We start from the raw sequence: 17636 nt of genomic DNA on the forward strand, positions 1-17636 counted from the left end.
CAAGAGATCGGAAATGTTTGATTTAATTTCTAGAGGGTCAGAGTAGACCTCTCATTTCATAGAAGAGAACCAACGCACAACCCTAATCACTTTATGGAAAGGATGGAAACTTTAATCAATCTTTTTTTACTGCATAATTCTTAGGGAAGGAATTTGCAGTTTTTACAGCAGGCGTTTGGAGTGCAAGTTGTCGTCCTGCAGGATGACCCAAGATATAAGAGCCTAAATGTAGTAGGTAAATAAATTACTTTGGTATTTTCATCATGTTATTTTCTTCACCAGTAGAAGTATTCCTTTTTTCTGGGACATGCAATTAGATTTTTTCTTCATAAACATTATAGACACTTAATACATAAAGTTAAGAGACACTTAATATTCATAAAATTTGGAGGCACTATATATTTATAAAGTTTGGAGGCACGTAATATTCATAAAGTTTGGAGGCACTTAATATTCAAACATTTTGCAGACACTTGCTGAAGAAGAACCTGCTCGCAAACTTCAGTCCTTCACATTCGAGGAGCCTTTATCTCAAGGAGCTGCACCTAGGATGTGGAATACTCGTCCTAAGAACATCAAACAGTCTCCCTCAGTAGCCACCAGGAGGTTCTCTGATGCTCGAAGAAATGAGTTTTGATTTGACGCTTGTACGATTGATTAGTGTAATAAATTTGGTAATTTGAGTGTTTTTCCCTCCCCATTCAGGTACGACAATTCAGCTGACTGAAGCCAGGAACTACCTGGAGAATGGCGTATTAGGACGGATTGTTGAGCGTGATTTGACCAGGGTCTTAAACTCCAACAGCCATGGGACTTGGTAGTCAGTTTATTGAAGCCTCATCCAAATAAACCATGTGAACTAGATTTGTACAATGTCTGGTACAATGACTTGCTTAGTCACAAGTTACCGCTTAATTCAACTTCCTCAGACTATCGAGACAGTCATGTCACATGACTCGGGGCAAGCTTTTGCATATTTTTGTAAGAGATGGTGAACACCAGTACACATTTCTGAATGAACATGTTTGGCACAACCATGGTTTGCTCATGTGGAGGTTGCTATGCAAAAGCTTGCTCTGAACCACTTGACATGGCAACTGTCTCTATAGTCTGAAGAACTCAAATATCGAAGGTAACTTGTAAGTAAGCAAGTCATTGTAAGAGACATTATTCAAATGAAACTCACAATATGGCTAATTGGCAGCCATTGCACCAGCTATGGCTTCAGCTTTATCATCATGTGAACTTCAAGCATTGAAGCATAGGAGGCCCATAGGATTACCCTTAGCAACAGCCGCAGCTATAGCCAATGTTGGTAAAACCAATTTGTCCCTTTTAAAGAAAGGGTCATAGATTGGTTTTTGTCACTGATTATTGATTTATAGGCCAGTAATCAATAAAAATACAATATACTAAAAAGAAGGAAACAGCTGTGTGAATTTTTTAACAACAATAACATAATTATCTTTATTAACAAGCTGCACATTGTATAATATCAAGAATAAGTATTAAAGCCAATTGGCAAAAGAATAAAGAATGTGTGTGTGTTAATACTCAAAACAATATAATCTGGAATGGCAATCATTTGTATTGGCTTCTTGCGAATTGTAATACACACCTCCACAAGATGTATCTACCATTTCCGCCATTTTAGAAATCAATAACTTTCTGTACATATGACTTAAAAAAATTGCGGACAAGATAGGCGCGTGAAACAAGAGCACTACACTTCGTAACAGACTAAGCTTTTCCAACAAGTATTGGGCTCTTCTCCAAGCTCTGCTTACTAAGCACAGACAAATCTTGCTTAGTAGAAATAGGTTACCAGCCAAAATACCATGTAATGTGCATTGCTCAGACTGGTTCCCTGCCTTTCCTATAATGATTTGGTAACCGCTATAGTTTTCTTAAACAGCTTTATGAAATTATTAATCTAATAAACCCCACTCCCCTGTAAAAAGACAACCTTAATCAATCACATTTAATATAAATTAAACAAAGAAAAATATACTTATTGTACAAATGATAAACATGAGATGCTTTAAACAAGTTTGCTATGCACTGATGTTCGTTACTAACATAGAGGGTGCGCACACAGCAGAAACTGTCAAAGATCATATACCTTATGGCTAATACTCGGTGCGTGCGCATAATTTAAGGTTAATCAAAGAAACTTGACTAGAGGGGAATTTGAACTTGGGTCCTCCGGATTAATGTGCCATTGCTCAAAATCAACAAATATGTTTTACTTAAGAAAATGAAGGTTTCCTTTTGCCAAACAAATACTTTGAAGACCACTCTAACCAGGAGCTCCAAAATATGTTAAAGAAATTTTACAAAATCCAACTTGCACTAACGACCTTAAAGTCCGGAGTAGGCGTCATGTTTTGTTTACCCTTAACTGGGTTTTGCTGCCAAGGTAGCATAGTGCCTGGTGTTCCCTCACGGTAGCATACATTGCTTAGATTGCCTACCTTCCAGCGTTCATAACGTCAGTTAATCTCCATCATCATTTTCGTCACGGCGTGAGATTGGCTCGAAAGGCAGGACGCTTTGATCTTCACGGATTGGATCAGGCATACGAGAGATCCGCACCAAGGAATTAGTCCTGATTTTGCTGTAATGTGCAAATAAATCAGATTATTATGAAATGGTTTTACAAGTTAACTTAGAGTACACTCCTCCAAATTTACAATAACAATGATAATATATAGTCTTATATTGCGCATGTATCTACCATTAAGGTACTCAAGAGCTTTTGCTTGTGCAAAGAATCAGCCCTTACAGAAGCAGGGAATTCCACGCCTACGGTGGCAGTGAATTCCCCACTCACATCAAGCGTTTTATGAGTTAGCAGGGAATTTGTGCTTGTGCATGTGTGTACTCCATGTGACTAGGCAGGCACTCATCGCTTACACAGCTAGTACAGAAGTTCGATGCTTGCACTTAGTTGCGAATAGTAAATCGTAAGCCAGAATTCGGCGGTAAGCAGAACCATGAAATTGGGTCTTGTCCTTTTTCATTGTTCTCAGCGACAAGAATATAAGAAAAAGATTGAAGTCGGCTTTAGATTAAAAAGAAAGGAACACACCGATTGTTGTGAGAATACCATGATGTTATTAAACCTACCTCATGTCTAGAGGTGTGAGAAAGATGAACTGCCTCATTCGATTCTCCTTAGCAACCGTTAACATCAGGTCCATGCTGATTCGTCGATTCACCATGTCCTGTAAACCAATCAGAATGATGCAATTCAAGTATGCAATAACTACTTAAAATCCATGACTTCATGCATCAACAACCACAACCATGTCAGCATGACAGAAAGTCTAAACCCCCTAATTTATTTAAAAAATACCCAGTCAGTATCCCTTGTGGTTTATTAATATTCGGGAAAAAACTTCACTCCTTTAAGCTGATCCCTGTGCTGATGCTTCCCAGGTTACTTCAGAGTAAAAGGCATGTCAAGAATACACTAAGCCAACATGATCCCAAATTGCTTCACAGTGCATTGACTAGAGCGCCCTCTCTTGATTTTAAACAAACATTTCATGAGCCCATAGCTTCAATGCAACCCTGGCACCAGACTATTTCTCCTTCCAGCCTCACTCTGGTTCACATTGATTTGAATGGACAAAGACTTACCATGAATACATCAAACTCGTCTAGTGCCCTGAAGGGTGTCTCCATGCTTTCCCACAGTGCCATGATGAAACACACCGTGGAGAATGAACGTTCCCCTCCGGACAATGCCTTCATGTCCTGTGAGCCGACACCATCGCCCTGGGTGGGCTGCACCTGTAAACCAATTAGGAAAGAAACCCAGCAAGTCAAACAACTGTATCATTTCAAGGCACTGTCCTCGATTTCACAAAGAGTTAAGACTAGTCTTATCTCAAGTTAGGACAAGTAACCCGTCCTATTCTTAGGATTAGCCTTAGGTTTGTAATATACTAGGACTAGTCCTATCTTAGTGAAATAGAATCCCCAACTGGTAATTCCTCAAAACATGTATTACCATAAAAACTTACTTGGTAACGAGCAATGGAGAGCTGTTGATAGTATACAAAAATGTGAGAAACAGCTCCCTCTGAAGATACGATAGTTTTTGAGAAGAGGTAATTTCTCACTCAAAGATTGTAAGCCTTTCTCAGGCATCTAAAAGAACACTAATTTGTCAAGTGTGTTTTCTTTCAACATTGATGACTTACACAGTTGCATACAGTTTAGTGATATTGGCAGCTGGACTCGAACCCACACTCTGCTGATCAGAAACAACAGAGCTTGAGTCCAGTTTGCTTGACCACTCAGCCATGACACCCCATGAATATCAGTTGAAATCACTTACAGTGATTTGAAGCTCCCCTGTCTGATGCTGGAATTTGATCTTGCCGTTATAGCCACGTCTAGAGAGGGTCATGATGAAGAAGCACTTAGCACGAAGAGCAATGTGTCGACGCAAAATTAAGAAGGTGCTTTTACGAACTTCAAGAAGTGTATCCAGTTTCTGTTTAAAGAGAGAGAGATGGCATACTAAGTAAAATTCCCGTCCATAAGCACCTTTGACCTCGCATTCATTTCACATGGAGATTTACAGTCAAATCCTACATAAATGTATACATCCAAAACAAATGCACGCTGCTGTATGCAAAGGATCGAAAGTGCAGCTGGCAAATATCACCTTGGACCAATCAAAACACAGATATGGAAAGCTTACATCAAAGTTTATCAAATGAAATCATTGGTTCTGTAAAACCAATACCTATCTTTATCCTTGCAGATACATACAGGGTACCAGTTTACCCTAAAGATTGATTCTAAAATTGTACCTTGATAAAGTTTTTGAACATAGTGAGCTCCTTTTTGATCTTTTTGTAGCTTTCTTTGGTTTGGTCATAAAGTCGGATTATCTGCTCTGGATCACCCTTACTGTAGATGATAGGAAAAATGGAGGAAAAAAAAACACAATGACGACCAAGAGAAAAAAAGAGAACAATAAAAAACAGGTAAAATCCAATATATAACTATAGGTATTAACAATCAAACTAACCTGTGAACATTTCTGGTAGCATTTTTGAAATATAGCCCAAAATCTTGACAGATTATATCCAAGCAGGAACAATTAACAATAAATGGAATACACAATCTGAGAGACGTTACCGTCAGTAACGCTTCGCAGACTCAAAATTTGGGGGATAAAAGCTAAAACTTTTTCCATATCTACAATTACTTCAAAGTGACATGATTCTGAAAATGCCTTATACTACTGAAAGCTGATGTACCAGGTAAGTTTGTTGTGCTATTAGTTTAAAGAGTGATTACCAAACCTATAATTGAACCCATGGTAATGAGAATGTCATTTATTTGATAAAGCAATAAGCAAGATTTACCTCTGTTGTTCCTTCTCTATTCGTTTAGTGATCTGGTCAATTTCGCTGTCGATATTCTGAGGTTTTCTGTTTGTCACAATCCGCTCTGCGTGGACTTGCTGAGCTAGGACTACCATTTCCTAGAAGAAAAAACAACAAATTAATACCACTTGGCAATACCCAGCATTTTGACGACATGTCAAATTTCACTCGTGTGTATATGTCCAAGTTTGATGTTTTACTGACCTGGACCTCTTTGGCTTTTTCATTATGTCTTCGTCCCATCCCTTTGATCTTGTCTAGATGTTCAGCCTTCTTACTGTTGTAATGACGCAAGTGACTCTTAGCTGATTCAATCTCTGTTGTTGCCGTCATTACATCATCCTGTAATAAAAGCAATTATAACATTTATAATAATAATGATATTGACTCTGCACTAATGCAAAAAAATAGAAGCCAAGAACCCAGATCTCAGACAAAAGTGTCATATTTAACTAACGCGCGCGTACTTTCAAATTGTATGTTTACCGCGACTAACTACACTACTAGTGCAGTTTGGCTCATCAATGACGCAGAACTAACGTTGACTAGACAGAGTTCAGACTAACGTAGTCGAACTATGGTCAACGATAATACTTGTGAGAACTTGACCCAGGTTGCCACAATGGGAGGTAAGTCTGAATGCTCCTAGATTCAAGCATACATGTACTATGGCATATTATCAGCCTTGGCTTTCAATTCACGATGATAGTAACTCATATTTCCTCACAAGACAACACATCCCAGTGCTAATATTATGAGAACCTGTCATTTTCTTTGTTAAGTCCAGGTTTAATTTCAAAAAACGTTAATCTTAAAGAAAAACAATTATTCAAGAAGTCAACCCCCCCCCCCCTAACAGAATTATATATTGATATACCTTGTGGAAGCATGAAAACATTTTAGAATACCAACTTGAAGTCAATGATTAAACTTCTCAACCCTAGTCTGAATCCACTTGTACCTTTATCGGTTCCACTTGATCAGCAAACTTTTTCATCTGCTCGTCCAGGGTGCGATATTCCTTGCTCATTTTCTCGTAATCCGTGTGGATTTCTTTGTAGTGTGCTCCAAGGACATCCAAGCTTTCTTGGTGAGCAACGATTTCTCTGGCAAGAGTTTCGACTTCTTCCTCTAGGGTGCTGACGTCGACCGGGGGAACATCTTCAATTGCTTCAAGCTGTTGTTTGTCCTGGAGATAAAAGTAATAATAATAATAATAATAATAATAATAATAATAAAAATACAAATAATATGTTTTTGTGACTAAGCAGCTCTATGAAATTTTATCCAGGTTCAATTCTGCAGAGCTGCTTAAGAAGAAAATATTGCTCAATTAAATTCTGCTAAGCTTAAATGAGCAGGATACCAGTCACAAATTGTACATCTTACATCTTTGGCCGGTAACCTTATTCTGGTAAGCATTATTTCACTGTGCTAAGCCATACTTACATATGAGAGTGAACTGATGGAGTCTTGTATTTTGCGTCTCTGTGTCTGGGCTCGATTCTTTAGTTGCTCATTCTCCCTGATGGTTCTATTTAGTTCCTGCAGCTGGCCCTGAGATTCTCGCTGCTGCTCTCTCAACTCATTTAACTCCTGCTTCAAATCTCTGCATAGATCCAAACATTATTGACATTTTTATCAACTCCATCCACCCCAAACAGAAACAAATTCAAATGTAGTCTTAAATACCTTGCAGGAAACACTGTATGTAGTAAAGTGCCTTGAGCATCACTGTGCGCGTCATTTAGCCTTCGAGAAAGACTCTGCTAGAGTCGAAACATCACGTCAGGCCATTAACTTTTTTTTATTTATTTGAGTTCTTCAGACTAAAAGACAGTTGCTATGTCACTTGGTTCAGGGCAAGCTTTTTGTAAACTACTTCCAGACGATACCATAGCGCCATACATTTATTCAGAATTGTGCAAAAACTTGCCATTATTCCAGGGAAAACCCACTCAGTCAGGTAGGGACTGAAAAACCCAATCCACATAGTGTCCTCGGTGGGATTGGAGCTGGGGTCCTAGAGGTGCAAGGCAAGGAAAGATACTACTACACCAACCCGACCACTCATTGATGTGTTTACCTTATATCATCCTCCACGTCACCCTGCAGAACTCTTGCCTTAGTATTACGGTTGGAGTAATAGCGTTGTTCACGCCCAGCGTAGACCTGATCCCCGCTGAGAGTAAACGCCTCCCTGCAGTTTGCTGGAGTGTGAAGACGAAGCAAGTCTCTGGCGTCTTGGCTAGACCTGATCAAAAGAATGTTCTCCACTGCACGCTGTAAATAAAAATAGATGATTGTTAAAATCGGGCTTTTCCGTTTCACTCAGTTTCGACTTGAAAAATAGAATAATCAAAATTTCATCTTGAGATTATAATATGCGACAATGCCTCAACATGTATCCAAAAATTGTGTAATATTGGATTCCAATAGTAAATTATGCAGCATCGCGGCAGTAAACACAAAATAATGGGTGTCAGGTGACGTGTGTTCCAAGAATCAAGGCTCGTACCAAGTGACCTATCTCAGCTACATAAAACAAAAGTTGAAAGAAAATGACAAGTGAAGTTGCACTATTTTTTAAAGTGCTGCTTTGTGATGTGCTTACTACTTTTTTTAAAAATACAAAATTTAAGCTGCTCCCCACAGTCTATATGTGATTTTACCTGATCAACCAGACAGTTATAAATCATAGGATCTTCAATGTCCAGCATGTCCAGTAAGGATGGATGTTCTTTACATTGTACGGCGCCTGCTTCAATGTTATACTGTTCCTCCTGTTAATAGAAAACAGCAATCAGAATCATTCAGCAAACATTCAGGGGCAGTAGGTGGAAGCAGACTCACCAGGTAAATCTATTGTTTCTGTCATATGTCTCTCAATTCCTCAGAGTTTCAAAGAATACTCATCAAAAATGAGAACAATCTCCTCTACCTTCTTAAAAAACCTCCAAGCAAACCCCCCAAAACAACAACAAAACATTGTATAAGTTAAAACTGTAATGTTATTTTACCAGCAGTGTGGTGGATCCCCCCTCCTCAAGACAAGAATTGTGTAAATGTTGAGCTACAAGCCCAGCAGTGTGGTGGATCCCCCCTCCTCAAGACAAGAATTGTGTAAATGTTGAGCTACAAGCCCAGCAGTGTGGTGGATCCCCCCTCCTCAAGACAAGAATTGTGTAAATGTTGAGCTACAAGCCCAGCAGTGTGGTGGATCCCCCCTCCTCAAGACAAGAATTGTGTAAATGTTGAGCTACAAGCCCAGCAGTGTGGTGGATCCCCCCTCAAGACAAGAATTGTGTAAATGTTGAGCTACAAGCCCAGCAGTGTGGTGGATCCCCCCTCCTCAAGACAAGAATTGTGAATCTCCCCCCTCCTCAAGACAAGAATTGTGAATCTCCCCCCTCCTCAAGACAAGAATTGTGAATCTCCCCCCTCCTCAAGACAAGAATTGTGAATCTTACTTGGAAAGCTGAGACGATGACACCAGGTCGACTTCTCTTGTCAGGAACAAAGCGTGCAATCAACTGATTCAATATGCCCATGTCATGGTAGTCATGGCAACAGAATTTAAACATCAGTCCGCCTAAGCATGCCTCGATACCAATCGCCCACTGAGGGTCTCTCAATTTCAGATGAGTGCCTGCAAAAAAGGAAAATCATTTTATTGATGAAATTGGACTTGTTTACTGTTGTCAACAAAGGACTTAAGTTAAGTTTTATTGGGCTGTGGTGGAAAGCGTTTTGACACTTGCAATCACTGTCTGGTACACGCCAACACCACGGCAGATGACCGGAAACACCTCAATCGTCTCAATCGTGTAGTCGGCACTGCTAGCTTTATAATTGGTTGTGGGCTTCCCGCTTTGGGGAAACTTTATGCCGCAAGGTTCTAAAGAAATTGAGATATGTTACTTCACATGAATTTCACCCTGTGAGTTGTTTATTTGATTGTCATAGGGCATAGGCGCATTGGAGGACTGTGTGCCTTTTGGCAGGTAAAACCATATTTCTCACAGAAATACAATCCGATGGAAATCCAAAAAAAGTGGACATCTTTTTACCGATGGGTCCCTTGGGTTTCCGATGGAACATATTCTTCTCTGCAGCTTTCTTGATTTCATTGAGTAGAGTCGGCATGAAGTCACCATAGAGTTTCAGACGATCCTTACGGCTAGCCTCAAGATTACGGACTCGTCTCTCAGAAGCATCTATGGAATGCCTGATGTCTGCATCACGCGTCCTGAAATCAACGCAAATAATATGAGATATTTCTTTCAGTTAGTTGGTCCTACCATGGAGGAAAATTTAAAGAAACAAATAAAACTATGGCATTCACTGGTCAAATAAGATCATTCAACTTTACTAGGCCACAATATTCATTCAATTTCATAAAAGCTAGCAGTAAGAGCTGGTCAACCATTCAATTGCATCAAGTGTAAATAGGTGAATTACTTGAGTGCGTATGTGGATTCTTTAGCTCTGTTGACAGCGGATGCAAACTGCGCTAAATCTTGCTCTGTAGTTGCCATCTGAGCTTCTTGGGCCTTCATATGTTCTTGAAGTCTCTGGATCTCGGCTTCTCTAATCTTTCGCTCGTCCTCATAATCTCTACGTGCACTGGAACAAAATAGAACATAGGATTAGCTGATAGCAAACTGCTTATCAACCCAACCATAGGGCTCTGTATGTGTTTGGCATTTTTGATCTTTCCACTCCAGATTGAAGTGACTGCATAATAATAAACTTATTTTACTATCATTGTAAAGACTTGATCTTTCTATTTTCATTGATAGCACGCTTAGGTATGGAGGGTGACACGAACAAAACTACGGCTTTTAATCAAAGGGCTTTTGTGCTCAGGCTTGTATTTTTATTTTTTTATTTTTATATCTTGGGCAACTAAAGTTTGCAATTGTGCTTATGCAGGGTAAAGTGCACAGTTGACTACAGCCATTACTAGGTCTGAAACAGGGTATAAACATTTCAGCTATTTAATCACAACCATCCCGATATAGTTCAAAGGGCCAACAAATCAGAGATCAGACTAAATTAAGAAAAATATCAAGCCTGGAATGATGTACGGTCTTGCTGTAATTAATAAAAGACAGCCAGGCAGTGTACGAATTAGCCCCTATGGCTACAGCTCCAGCTAGATCTCCACATCATCATGCATGGAAGTATGTGACATCATTAGCAACAGTCACAGCCGTTATTTCAGATACAGCCTTAAGTATAACATACCTGTTTTTTAGTTCATCGATTCTTTGCTGCATATCGTTTTTGTCGCCGACCAAACTCTTCACATGGTTCTGCTGGGAGCTGACCTTTTTCTGTTGGTGCAATCATGAAATTAGTCCAGTGCAAAATCTAATAGCCTTAAGAATGGCCCCTAAACATGAATATAATGTTTCCAAAGATACTGGTGAAAGAAAAACCACAACATTTGGCAACACAATATTTATTAAAGGCAATAAAAGTGTGAGGAGTCGGGAGGCAGATGGAGGAGGGAAAGGGATGTGGCAAGAAATGTTTACCGTTATCTCTCTTTCTTTCTTCTTCTGTTTATCCATTTCTGACTTAGCCATGGCATGCTGAGGTTGTAGTTCCTTAATCTTCTCACCAAGCTCAGTCAATTGATCTTGAAGACTGTGGCAGTGCGCCTCACTGCTCTCCACCTTGGCCTGAAAGCAAACGACAGTAAAGTATAGAAAGCAGTTGAAACTTTTTTCAAAAGAGATCGGAAATACGTTACAGACATTCACACTGAAGTTGAGCTTACTTGGGGTTTGCCTAAACTTTTTTATTTCACTGGATGCAAACTTGGCTTTATAATTCTAAAGTTCCATCCGAAGGGATTTGAAGAATTCACAAAAATTCTCACTTAAGTTGAGCTTACTTAGAGTTTGCCCAAATTTAATTATTTCATTAGCAAGCCACAATCTTGGCTCATTTAATTTTGGAAATGGCAAATGGAGTAAAACAACTATTTGTACCAACCTGGGATGTTTGAATTTTTTCGTCGAATTTTGGTAAGCGACTCTCCTCCTGACTCAGCTCCTTCTGCATGTTATCCAACACCTATAAACAAAAGGATACAATGTTAGGGCAATATCACAACAGCAAATTAACTACTTCCAGGTAATCTCCAAGAAGAGAATCCTTTCACATTTTAATGTTCACATGTTATTCTTGGGGACCGTAAGACTTGAAAAATTACTCCTGTGCTACCAAAGTGGTCCTGTAGCATGCACTGCAGTTATTTGCCTCCAAGTTGCCTTTAAAAATTGCCTCGAGTGACAAGGTCCTTTGGCTGGTCAACGACAAATCGCTCCATTTAAATATATTCTTACCCATCACAGTAAGATCAACCTTTTCTCAAATATTTGTAATAGTGCATCATGGATAAAGAATATTTTAGAATTTACAGATTTAATCTATGAAATTGTTGCAGTACCTGCTGTTAAAATATAGGATTCAAACTGCGTCTAGGTACCCAGCAATATTGGCAGGCCTTGACATAACCCAAGATCTACAGCATGCAATTGCCATGGTGCCCTGTGCTTTTGCTGTGGTGCCCTGTGCTTTTGCCATGGTGCCCTGTGCTTTTGCTGTGGTGCACTTTGCAAAGGTCCGACACATTTTCCTCATAGAAGCGCCCCTTAGCCGAGGGAAATGCTTTGCCCCTTCAAGAGCACAGTCCAAGGCGTGTCTTCGTGATGTAGTGGTAAGACATCTGTTCTAAAATGGCAAAGGTTGTGGGCTCGAATCCCACCAGAGTAATTTGGCTGTGGAAAGTACAAAGTGTTGTACAGACAAACGCAGGATTCAAACTGCCTCTAGCTACCGGGAAATCTTGGTAGTCCAGGATTCAAACTGCCTCTAGCTACCGGGAAATCTTGGTAGTCCAGGATTCAAACTGCTTCTAGCTACCGGGAAATCTTGGTAGTCCAGGATTCAAACTGCCTCAAGCTACCGGGAAATCTTGGTAGTCCAGGATTCAAACTGCCTCTAGCTACCGGGAAATCTTGGTAGTCCAGGGTTCAAACTGCCTCTAGCTACCGGGAAATCTTGGTAGTCCAGGATTCAAACTGCCTCTAGCTACCGGGAAATCTTGGTAGTCCAGGATTCAAACTGCCTCTAGCTACCGGGAAATCTTGGTAGTCCAGGGTTCAAACTGCCTCTAGCTACCGGGAAATCTTGGTAGTCCAGGATTCAAACTGCCTCTAGCTACCGGGAAATCTTGGTAGTCCAGGATTCAAACTGCCTCTAGCTACCGGGAAATCTTGGTAGTCCAGGGTTCAAACTGCCTCTAGCTACCGGGAAATCTTGGTAGTCCAGGATTCAAACTGCCTCTAGCTACCGGGAAATCTTGGTAGTCTAGGATTCAAACTGCCTCTAGCTACCGGGAAATCTTGGTAGTCTAGGATTCAAACTGCCTCTAGCTACCGGGAAATCTTGGTAGTCCAGGATTCAAACTGCCTCTAGCTACCGGGAAATCTTGGTAGTCCAGGATTCAAACTGCCTCTAGCTACCGGGAAATCTTGGTAGTCTAGGATTCAAACTGCCTCTAGCTACCGGGAAATCTTGGTAGTCTAGGATTCAAACTGCCTCTAGCTACCGGGAAATCTTGGTAGTCCAGGATTCAAACTGCCTCTAGCTACCGGGAAATCTTGGTAGTCCAGGATTCAAACTGCCTCTAGCTACCGGGAAATCTTGGTAGTCCAGGGTTCAAACTGCCTCTAGCTACCGGGAAATCTTGGTAGTCCAGGATTCAAACTGCCTCTAGCTACCGGGAAATCTTGGTAGTCTAGTTGGTAAGACACTGCTCTAGAATTGCAAGGGTCGTGGGTTTGAATCTCACCCAAGATATGCATGTGATTTTTTTTCACAGGACTCGGGGAAAGTACTGAGTATACAGTGCTAACACACATCGGTGTATGGGGAAATATGAAAAATCAATATTTTTTAGCCCCGATGCAAGTTTAACATCTATTAAACACAAATATTGTTCTTCTTTTAATTACTTTTTCTTCTGCAGCCACTTGTGACCATGCAGCCATATGCATTAAGCTTTCTCTCTTCTTGTCTAGCTTTGTTATGGAATCCAGATCTTTAAACCGTTGCTCATTCTGTATTACTTCTCGCTCTAACTCTGGAAGGATCTGGGAAAACAAAAAATACAAAGAATTAAGCAGAATGTCCTGAAACTTGTCCAAGAGATCTCTCCACAAAGAAGAAAGCAGCTGATTGGCTGACCAGTTTGCATGCCAGGTCAAAAAGCCAGACAACGAGTTTTTTGACCCCTCACCTCTTCTTTTCGCTCTAGTGTATCTTTCATTAGTTCTTTATGTTGTTGGATGTTGTTGTAGTCATCTGTCATCTGCTCCAGCTGGGTTGCCTTCAAGAAAAACTGCAGAAAAATCACACAATTTGATGACAGAGTGAGGGCGTGTGTGAACAAAACTTACAAGTCAAATTAAATATTTTTGCCATTATTGTTTTTTATCAAGTAAATAATATTATCATTTTTCATTTGACCACTGATATCAGGAAGCAGTCTTATTGGGCATGCTTGAAAACATTCCCATCCAAGTTGGTAGTATAGTGAGGTTTTCAAAACAGACGTACAAATATTTATCTGTGTAGAACGTCATTATTTCACTGGTACTAAGGATGATAAAGAATGACAATTTGATAGTTTTAGTGGTAATTACATATATATATCTGTACTCTCCACTCATGCATCGTTAAACAAATTATTCCATCTTGTGTGTTGAAGCTTGAGAATCGACAACAAGGAATCTAGATTTTTGGGGGTCTTATGTGAATAGGCTTTTGTGTCCAAACTTACTTTGTATTTGTCTTTGGGGTCCTGCGTGTGTAGAAAGTTTCTGCTGGTGTCTTGGTTTAGAATTGACATAGGATTATCAATCTGCAATAACATCAAACGAGAACAAAATTAGCTGGTACAAATGATCCCAATCATAAGTGCGATGTAAGGCCTGGCATTATACTGCGGTCATGGAGGCCTTATTACCCCTTCAAAAGTTACCTGTTAAGATTTTTCAAATGGAAGTGCCTTTTGCAAATGAAAATGGCCTTGCCCTCTCAAAGATGAAACTCCAGGCCTGCACTGTATGCCGTGCCCACACCACACAAACTGACCAAAAACTTTTGTGGCGGGTAGTGGGAATGGGGACTTAAATGTCACAACTCTACATTCACAGCAATTGTTACTAGAGAGAAGTTTCAACTTGGGCGAGATTGTCGTTGCGAATCTGTGCAAACCCACCTTCTTCAGAATTACCAGAGCTTGAGTCCTGCGTTCTTAATCACTTCGCCATGACAAGCTACATTTTGCGAACACTCGCACTAAGTCACTCGGTAGCAATCCTCCAGAAAAATCTTTTAAATAGAAAAAACTAAATACAAACTGACCTGTATGTTGAACTGGTCTTTAATCTGTTGTAGCTCCGAACACAATTGCGAGATGACCTTACCAGCCTTGGAGCGGATTTTGTAAGTAGACGATCCGTCAGATTTTATTCGTCTCTCAACAATGATGGTTGAACCGTACTGGTCAGGTTTGAAGGCATCTGGACCACGGTTACGGAGCTTTATTGTAATATCAGCAACACTGATAGAATGGAAATGAAGACACTGCTAAATGAAGATACTCTAAATACGGGTTTGACATTTCATTAGTTTACAGAGATCTTTGAAATGTTTCATCATCTACTGGTCTGACTTACTGTTCTGTGTTTTTGATGAGATTCTTGACTGATGAGCCACGGTTTGTAGATGCAGCCTTTCCTCCTAGACCCACAACGATAGCTGTCAAGATGGCACTCTTCCCACCTTGGGCAAACAAAATCAAATCAATATCAATATTATCACTTTCAGGCCTTGAACTTCACTCTTAAAAAAATCACAGCAATTTCTCTCTGATAAGGGGCACTTATTTAAGGAAAATGTAAATTGATACTGGAACTTTGCAAAGGGCACTGCAGCAAAACCACAGGGCACCAGGGCATAAGCCCACATTTTCAATTCAAATTTAGTTGAAGAGGAAGGGAAACGTCAAATTCGTTTAAATCATATTTGTCATGAACTTTTTTCCAATGTGCTCATGTGAGTAGAAAAAAAACCTCACTTTAAAGCGGTGAAAATTGCCATTTGATACACTGCCAGTGCAGAATTTGACAAGAACCAAAACATCCAATGACATAATTCTGCGTAAAATTGGTCTGTACTTTTTTGTGCGGGGATGTTTTGTTTCGTTCCCGACTGCTTTATACTGAACTTTCACACATGGCGTCATTGAATTTCAACAACTACCAGGTCTTCACATTCCAGGAGGAAGTAAGTTTGTCAGTAAAAAAAATGTCAAAGGCCGTTTTGATTGCGCCATAGAACCTACAAACCCTGTTTACATCAGCAAGTTAAGGACTGATTTACACTCTCAATATTTACTTCCGTTCCGCCCCACAATGAAGTTGACATTAGGGCCAAAGTTGAACTCCAGACGTTTATGACACATGAAATTTTTGACGCTGACATGTTCGATGACTCCATACTCCGCTTCACTCTGTGTACAGAAAGAGAAAACAATTTCAAGAAATCTAGAGCACTTCTCAAGAAGTTGTATCTCTTATTTTCATTAGCCTTCTTGAAACACATGTATGGCAAACACCATAGCCTGTAGGAATACACTGTGTGGTTTAGGCTTATAACTTCTTCATTGACTAGCCTACAGGACCAGTTAGCTAGTCGATTCACTAGACCGTCAGCTTTTTCACTAGTCCATATTCAAATAAAATACGATGCTTTTCAACATCGAACAAGCCAGCTGGGTCACTTAAGAGTGAATTCTTATTGGTCCAAGGATGTTTTAAATGAAACTTGGCCAGTGGACCACTGTTACTATGGAGAATGCTGGTTAGGGTCAAGGCAAGGGTCAACTTACTACAGACACGTCAAAATCAGCACTTTGAGTCAAGTTGGCCTCCTCCTCCTCCTCACTGTTATATTCCTGATCTGAGGATGATGCCGTCTCTCGCCGAGCCCTCTTGGCTGATGGGCCATCTCCTTTAAGTCGATGAGGATTCTTCGACATGATTGCTTATGTTGCTAGTTGATGACGCTGTGGGATTTGACGCTGTAGAAAACAACAATAACCAATGTCACACTAAATGGACATTTATTTTTCTATACATTAAATTTAATGACACAAATTATTAAAGGATACAAAAAAACCAAATAGAAATCAATAAACAATTGGAAGGATTGTCGCACGCCATGCGTGAGCACGCCGTGCATAACAACTCAACACACCTTGGTAGCGAATGCCCCATCTGCCTACCCATAATGCAGTGCAGTTCTGAAGTGAAAATCGTGATAAACCTTATGTCATATGATGGGCAGGAAACCACTTCCCTTGATTGTGGGGAAAACTTGGATAACTTCTATTTCTACCTAAGCAATTTCTGATGCTTTTAAGCAGCTCAATGAAACTTGGCCCTGATTACATTGCAATTGCATGGCATGGGTTTTTCCATTATTTTGCACACTGTGACAGGATGACTGACCTCCATGTTGACACACGTACACGTACTACTACAGTACTCTACTTGAGCGGTAGTACCGTGGTGTGTGTGGTTCTTGTTTGTTATGAAACATTTTCACTCAAAACCATGAAAAATTGAAACTGTCCCAAATTCACAAACATGTTTCCAGCTACCGAGACCCGTGGATGTAAAAAAATAAATAAAATTAGTATGATTGGAACAGAACCTTATCTTACATACCTTTCACATCAACAGTAAGGCTTCTCATCACCCACAATAATCAAAATGTAGAGTTTTAACTGGAAAGCTGACAACTGACGTTTGTCAGTCGAGGAAAAAATGTGCGCGTGAAGATTGGGTCCTACTAAAAGCCGACAATTCGCCGACAACGCCGACAACAAGTCCAGAGCGCCGACAACTCGCCGCCAACAAGTTTTAATTACCTCGAAAATTGCCAATATACCATAGATGTATTAGAACTATATGTGTTCTGTAATATAAACATAAATTTAATGGAAAAACTTCACGAAAAGTGTGAATTTTTAACCAGAAAAAAAACTGAACGTTCACGGAAAACGGTCGGACGCCATCTTGGCTTAAAATCGTGTTCGGACCAGTCCACTATGATGCGGGTGAGTCAGACTTAGCA

General features: G+C 40.1%; 1 protein-coding gene across 1 annotated transcript; it reads right to left on the reverse strand.

Moving 5' to 3' along the window:
* Nucleotides 1-1453: 1453 nt before the first annotated feature.
* On the reverse strand, nt 1454-17411 carry LOC117304392 (structural maintenance of chromosomes protein 6-like). The gene is made up of 25 exons (XM_033788822.1): nt 17228-17411; nt 16387-16578; nt 15894-16008; nt 15173-15278; nt 14859-15057; nt 14272-14352; nt 13729-13830; nt 13445-13582; nt 11418-11498; nt 10955-11101; nt 10662-10750; nt 9873-10037; nt 9482-9660; nt 8882-9060; nt 8084-8194; nt 7498-7694; nt 6861-7020; nt 6373-6600; nt 5616-5753; nt 5391-5509; nt 4830-4929; nt 4349-4507; nt 3646-3798; nt 3130-3227; nt 1454-2617 (listed from the first exon to the last, which is right to left on the reverse strand). The coding sequence occupies exons 2-25, from the start codon at nt 16534-16536 to the stop codon at nt 2497-2499; spliced, it is 3315 nt and encodes a 1104-aa protein (XP_033644713.1). The 5' UTR covers nt 16537-16578; nt 17228-17411; the 3' UTR covers nt 1454-2496.
* Nucleotides 17412-17636: the final 225 nt, after the last annotated feature.

Source organism: Asterias rubens, chromosome 21 (genome assembly GCF_902459465.1).
Source record: "Asterias rubens chromosome 21, eAstRub1.3, whole genome shotgun sequence".
Classification (NCBI taxonomy): domain Eukaryota; kingdom Metazoa; phylum Echinodermata; class Asteroidea; order Forcipulatida; family Asteriidae; genus Asterias; species Asterias rubens.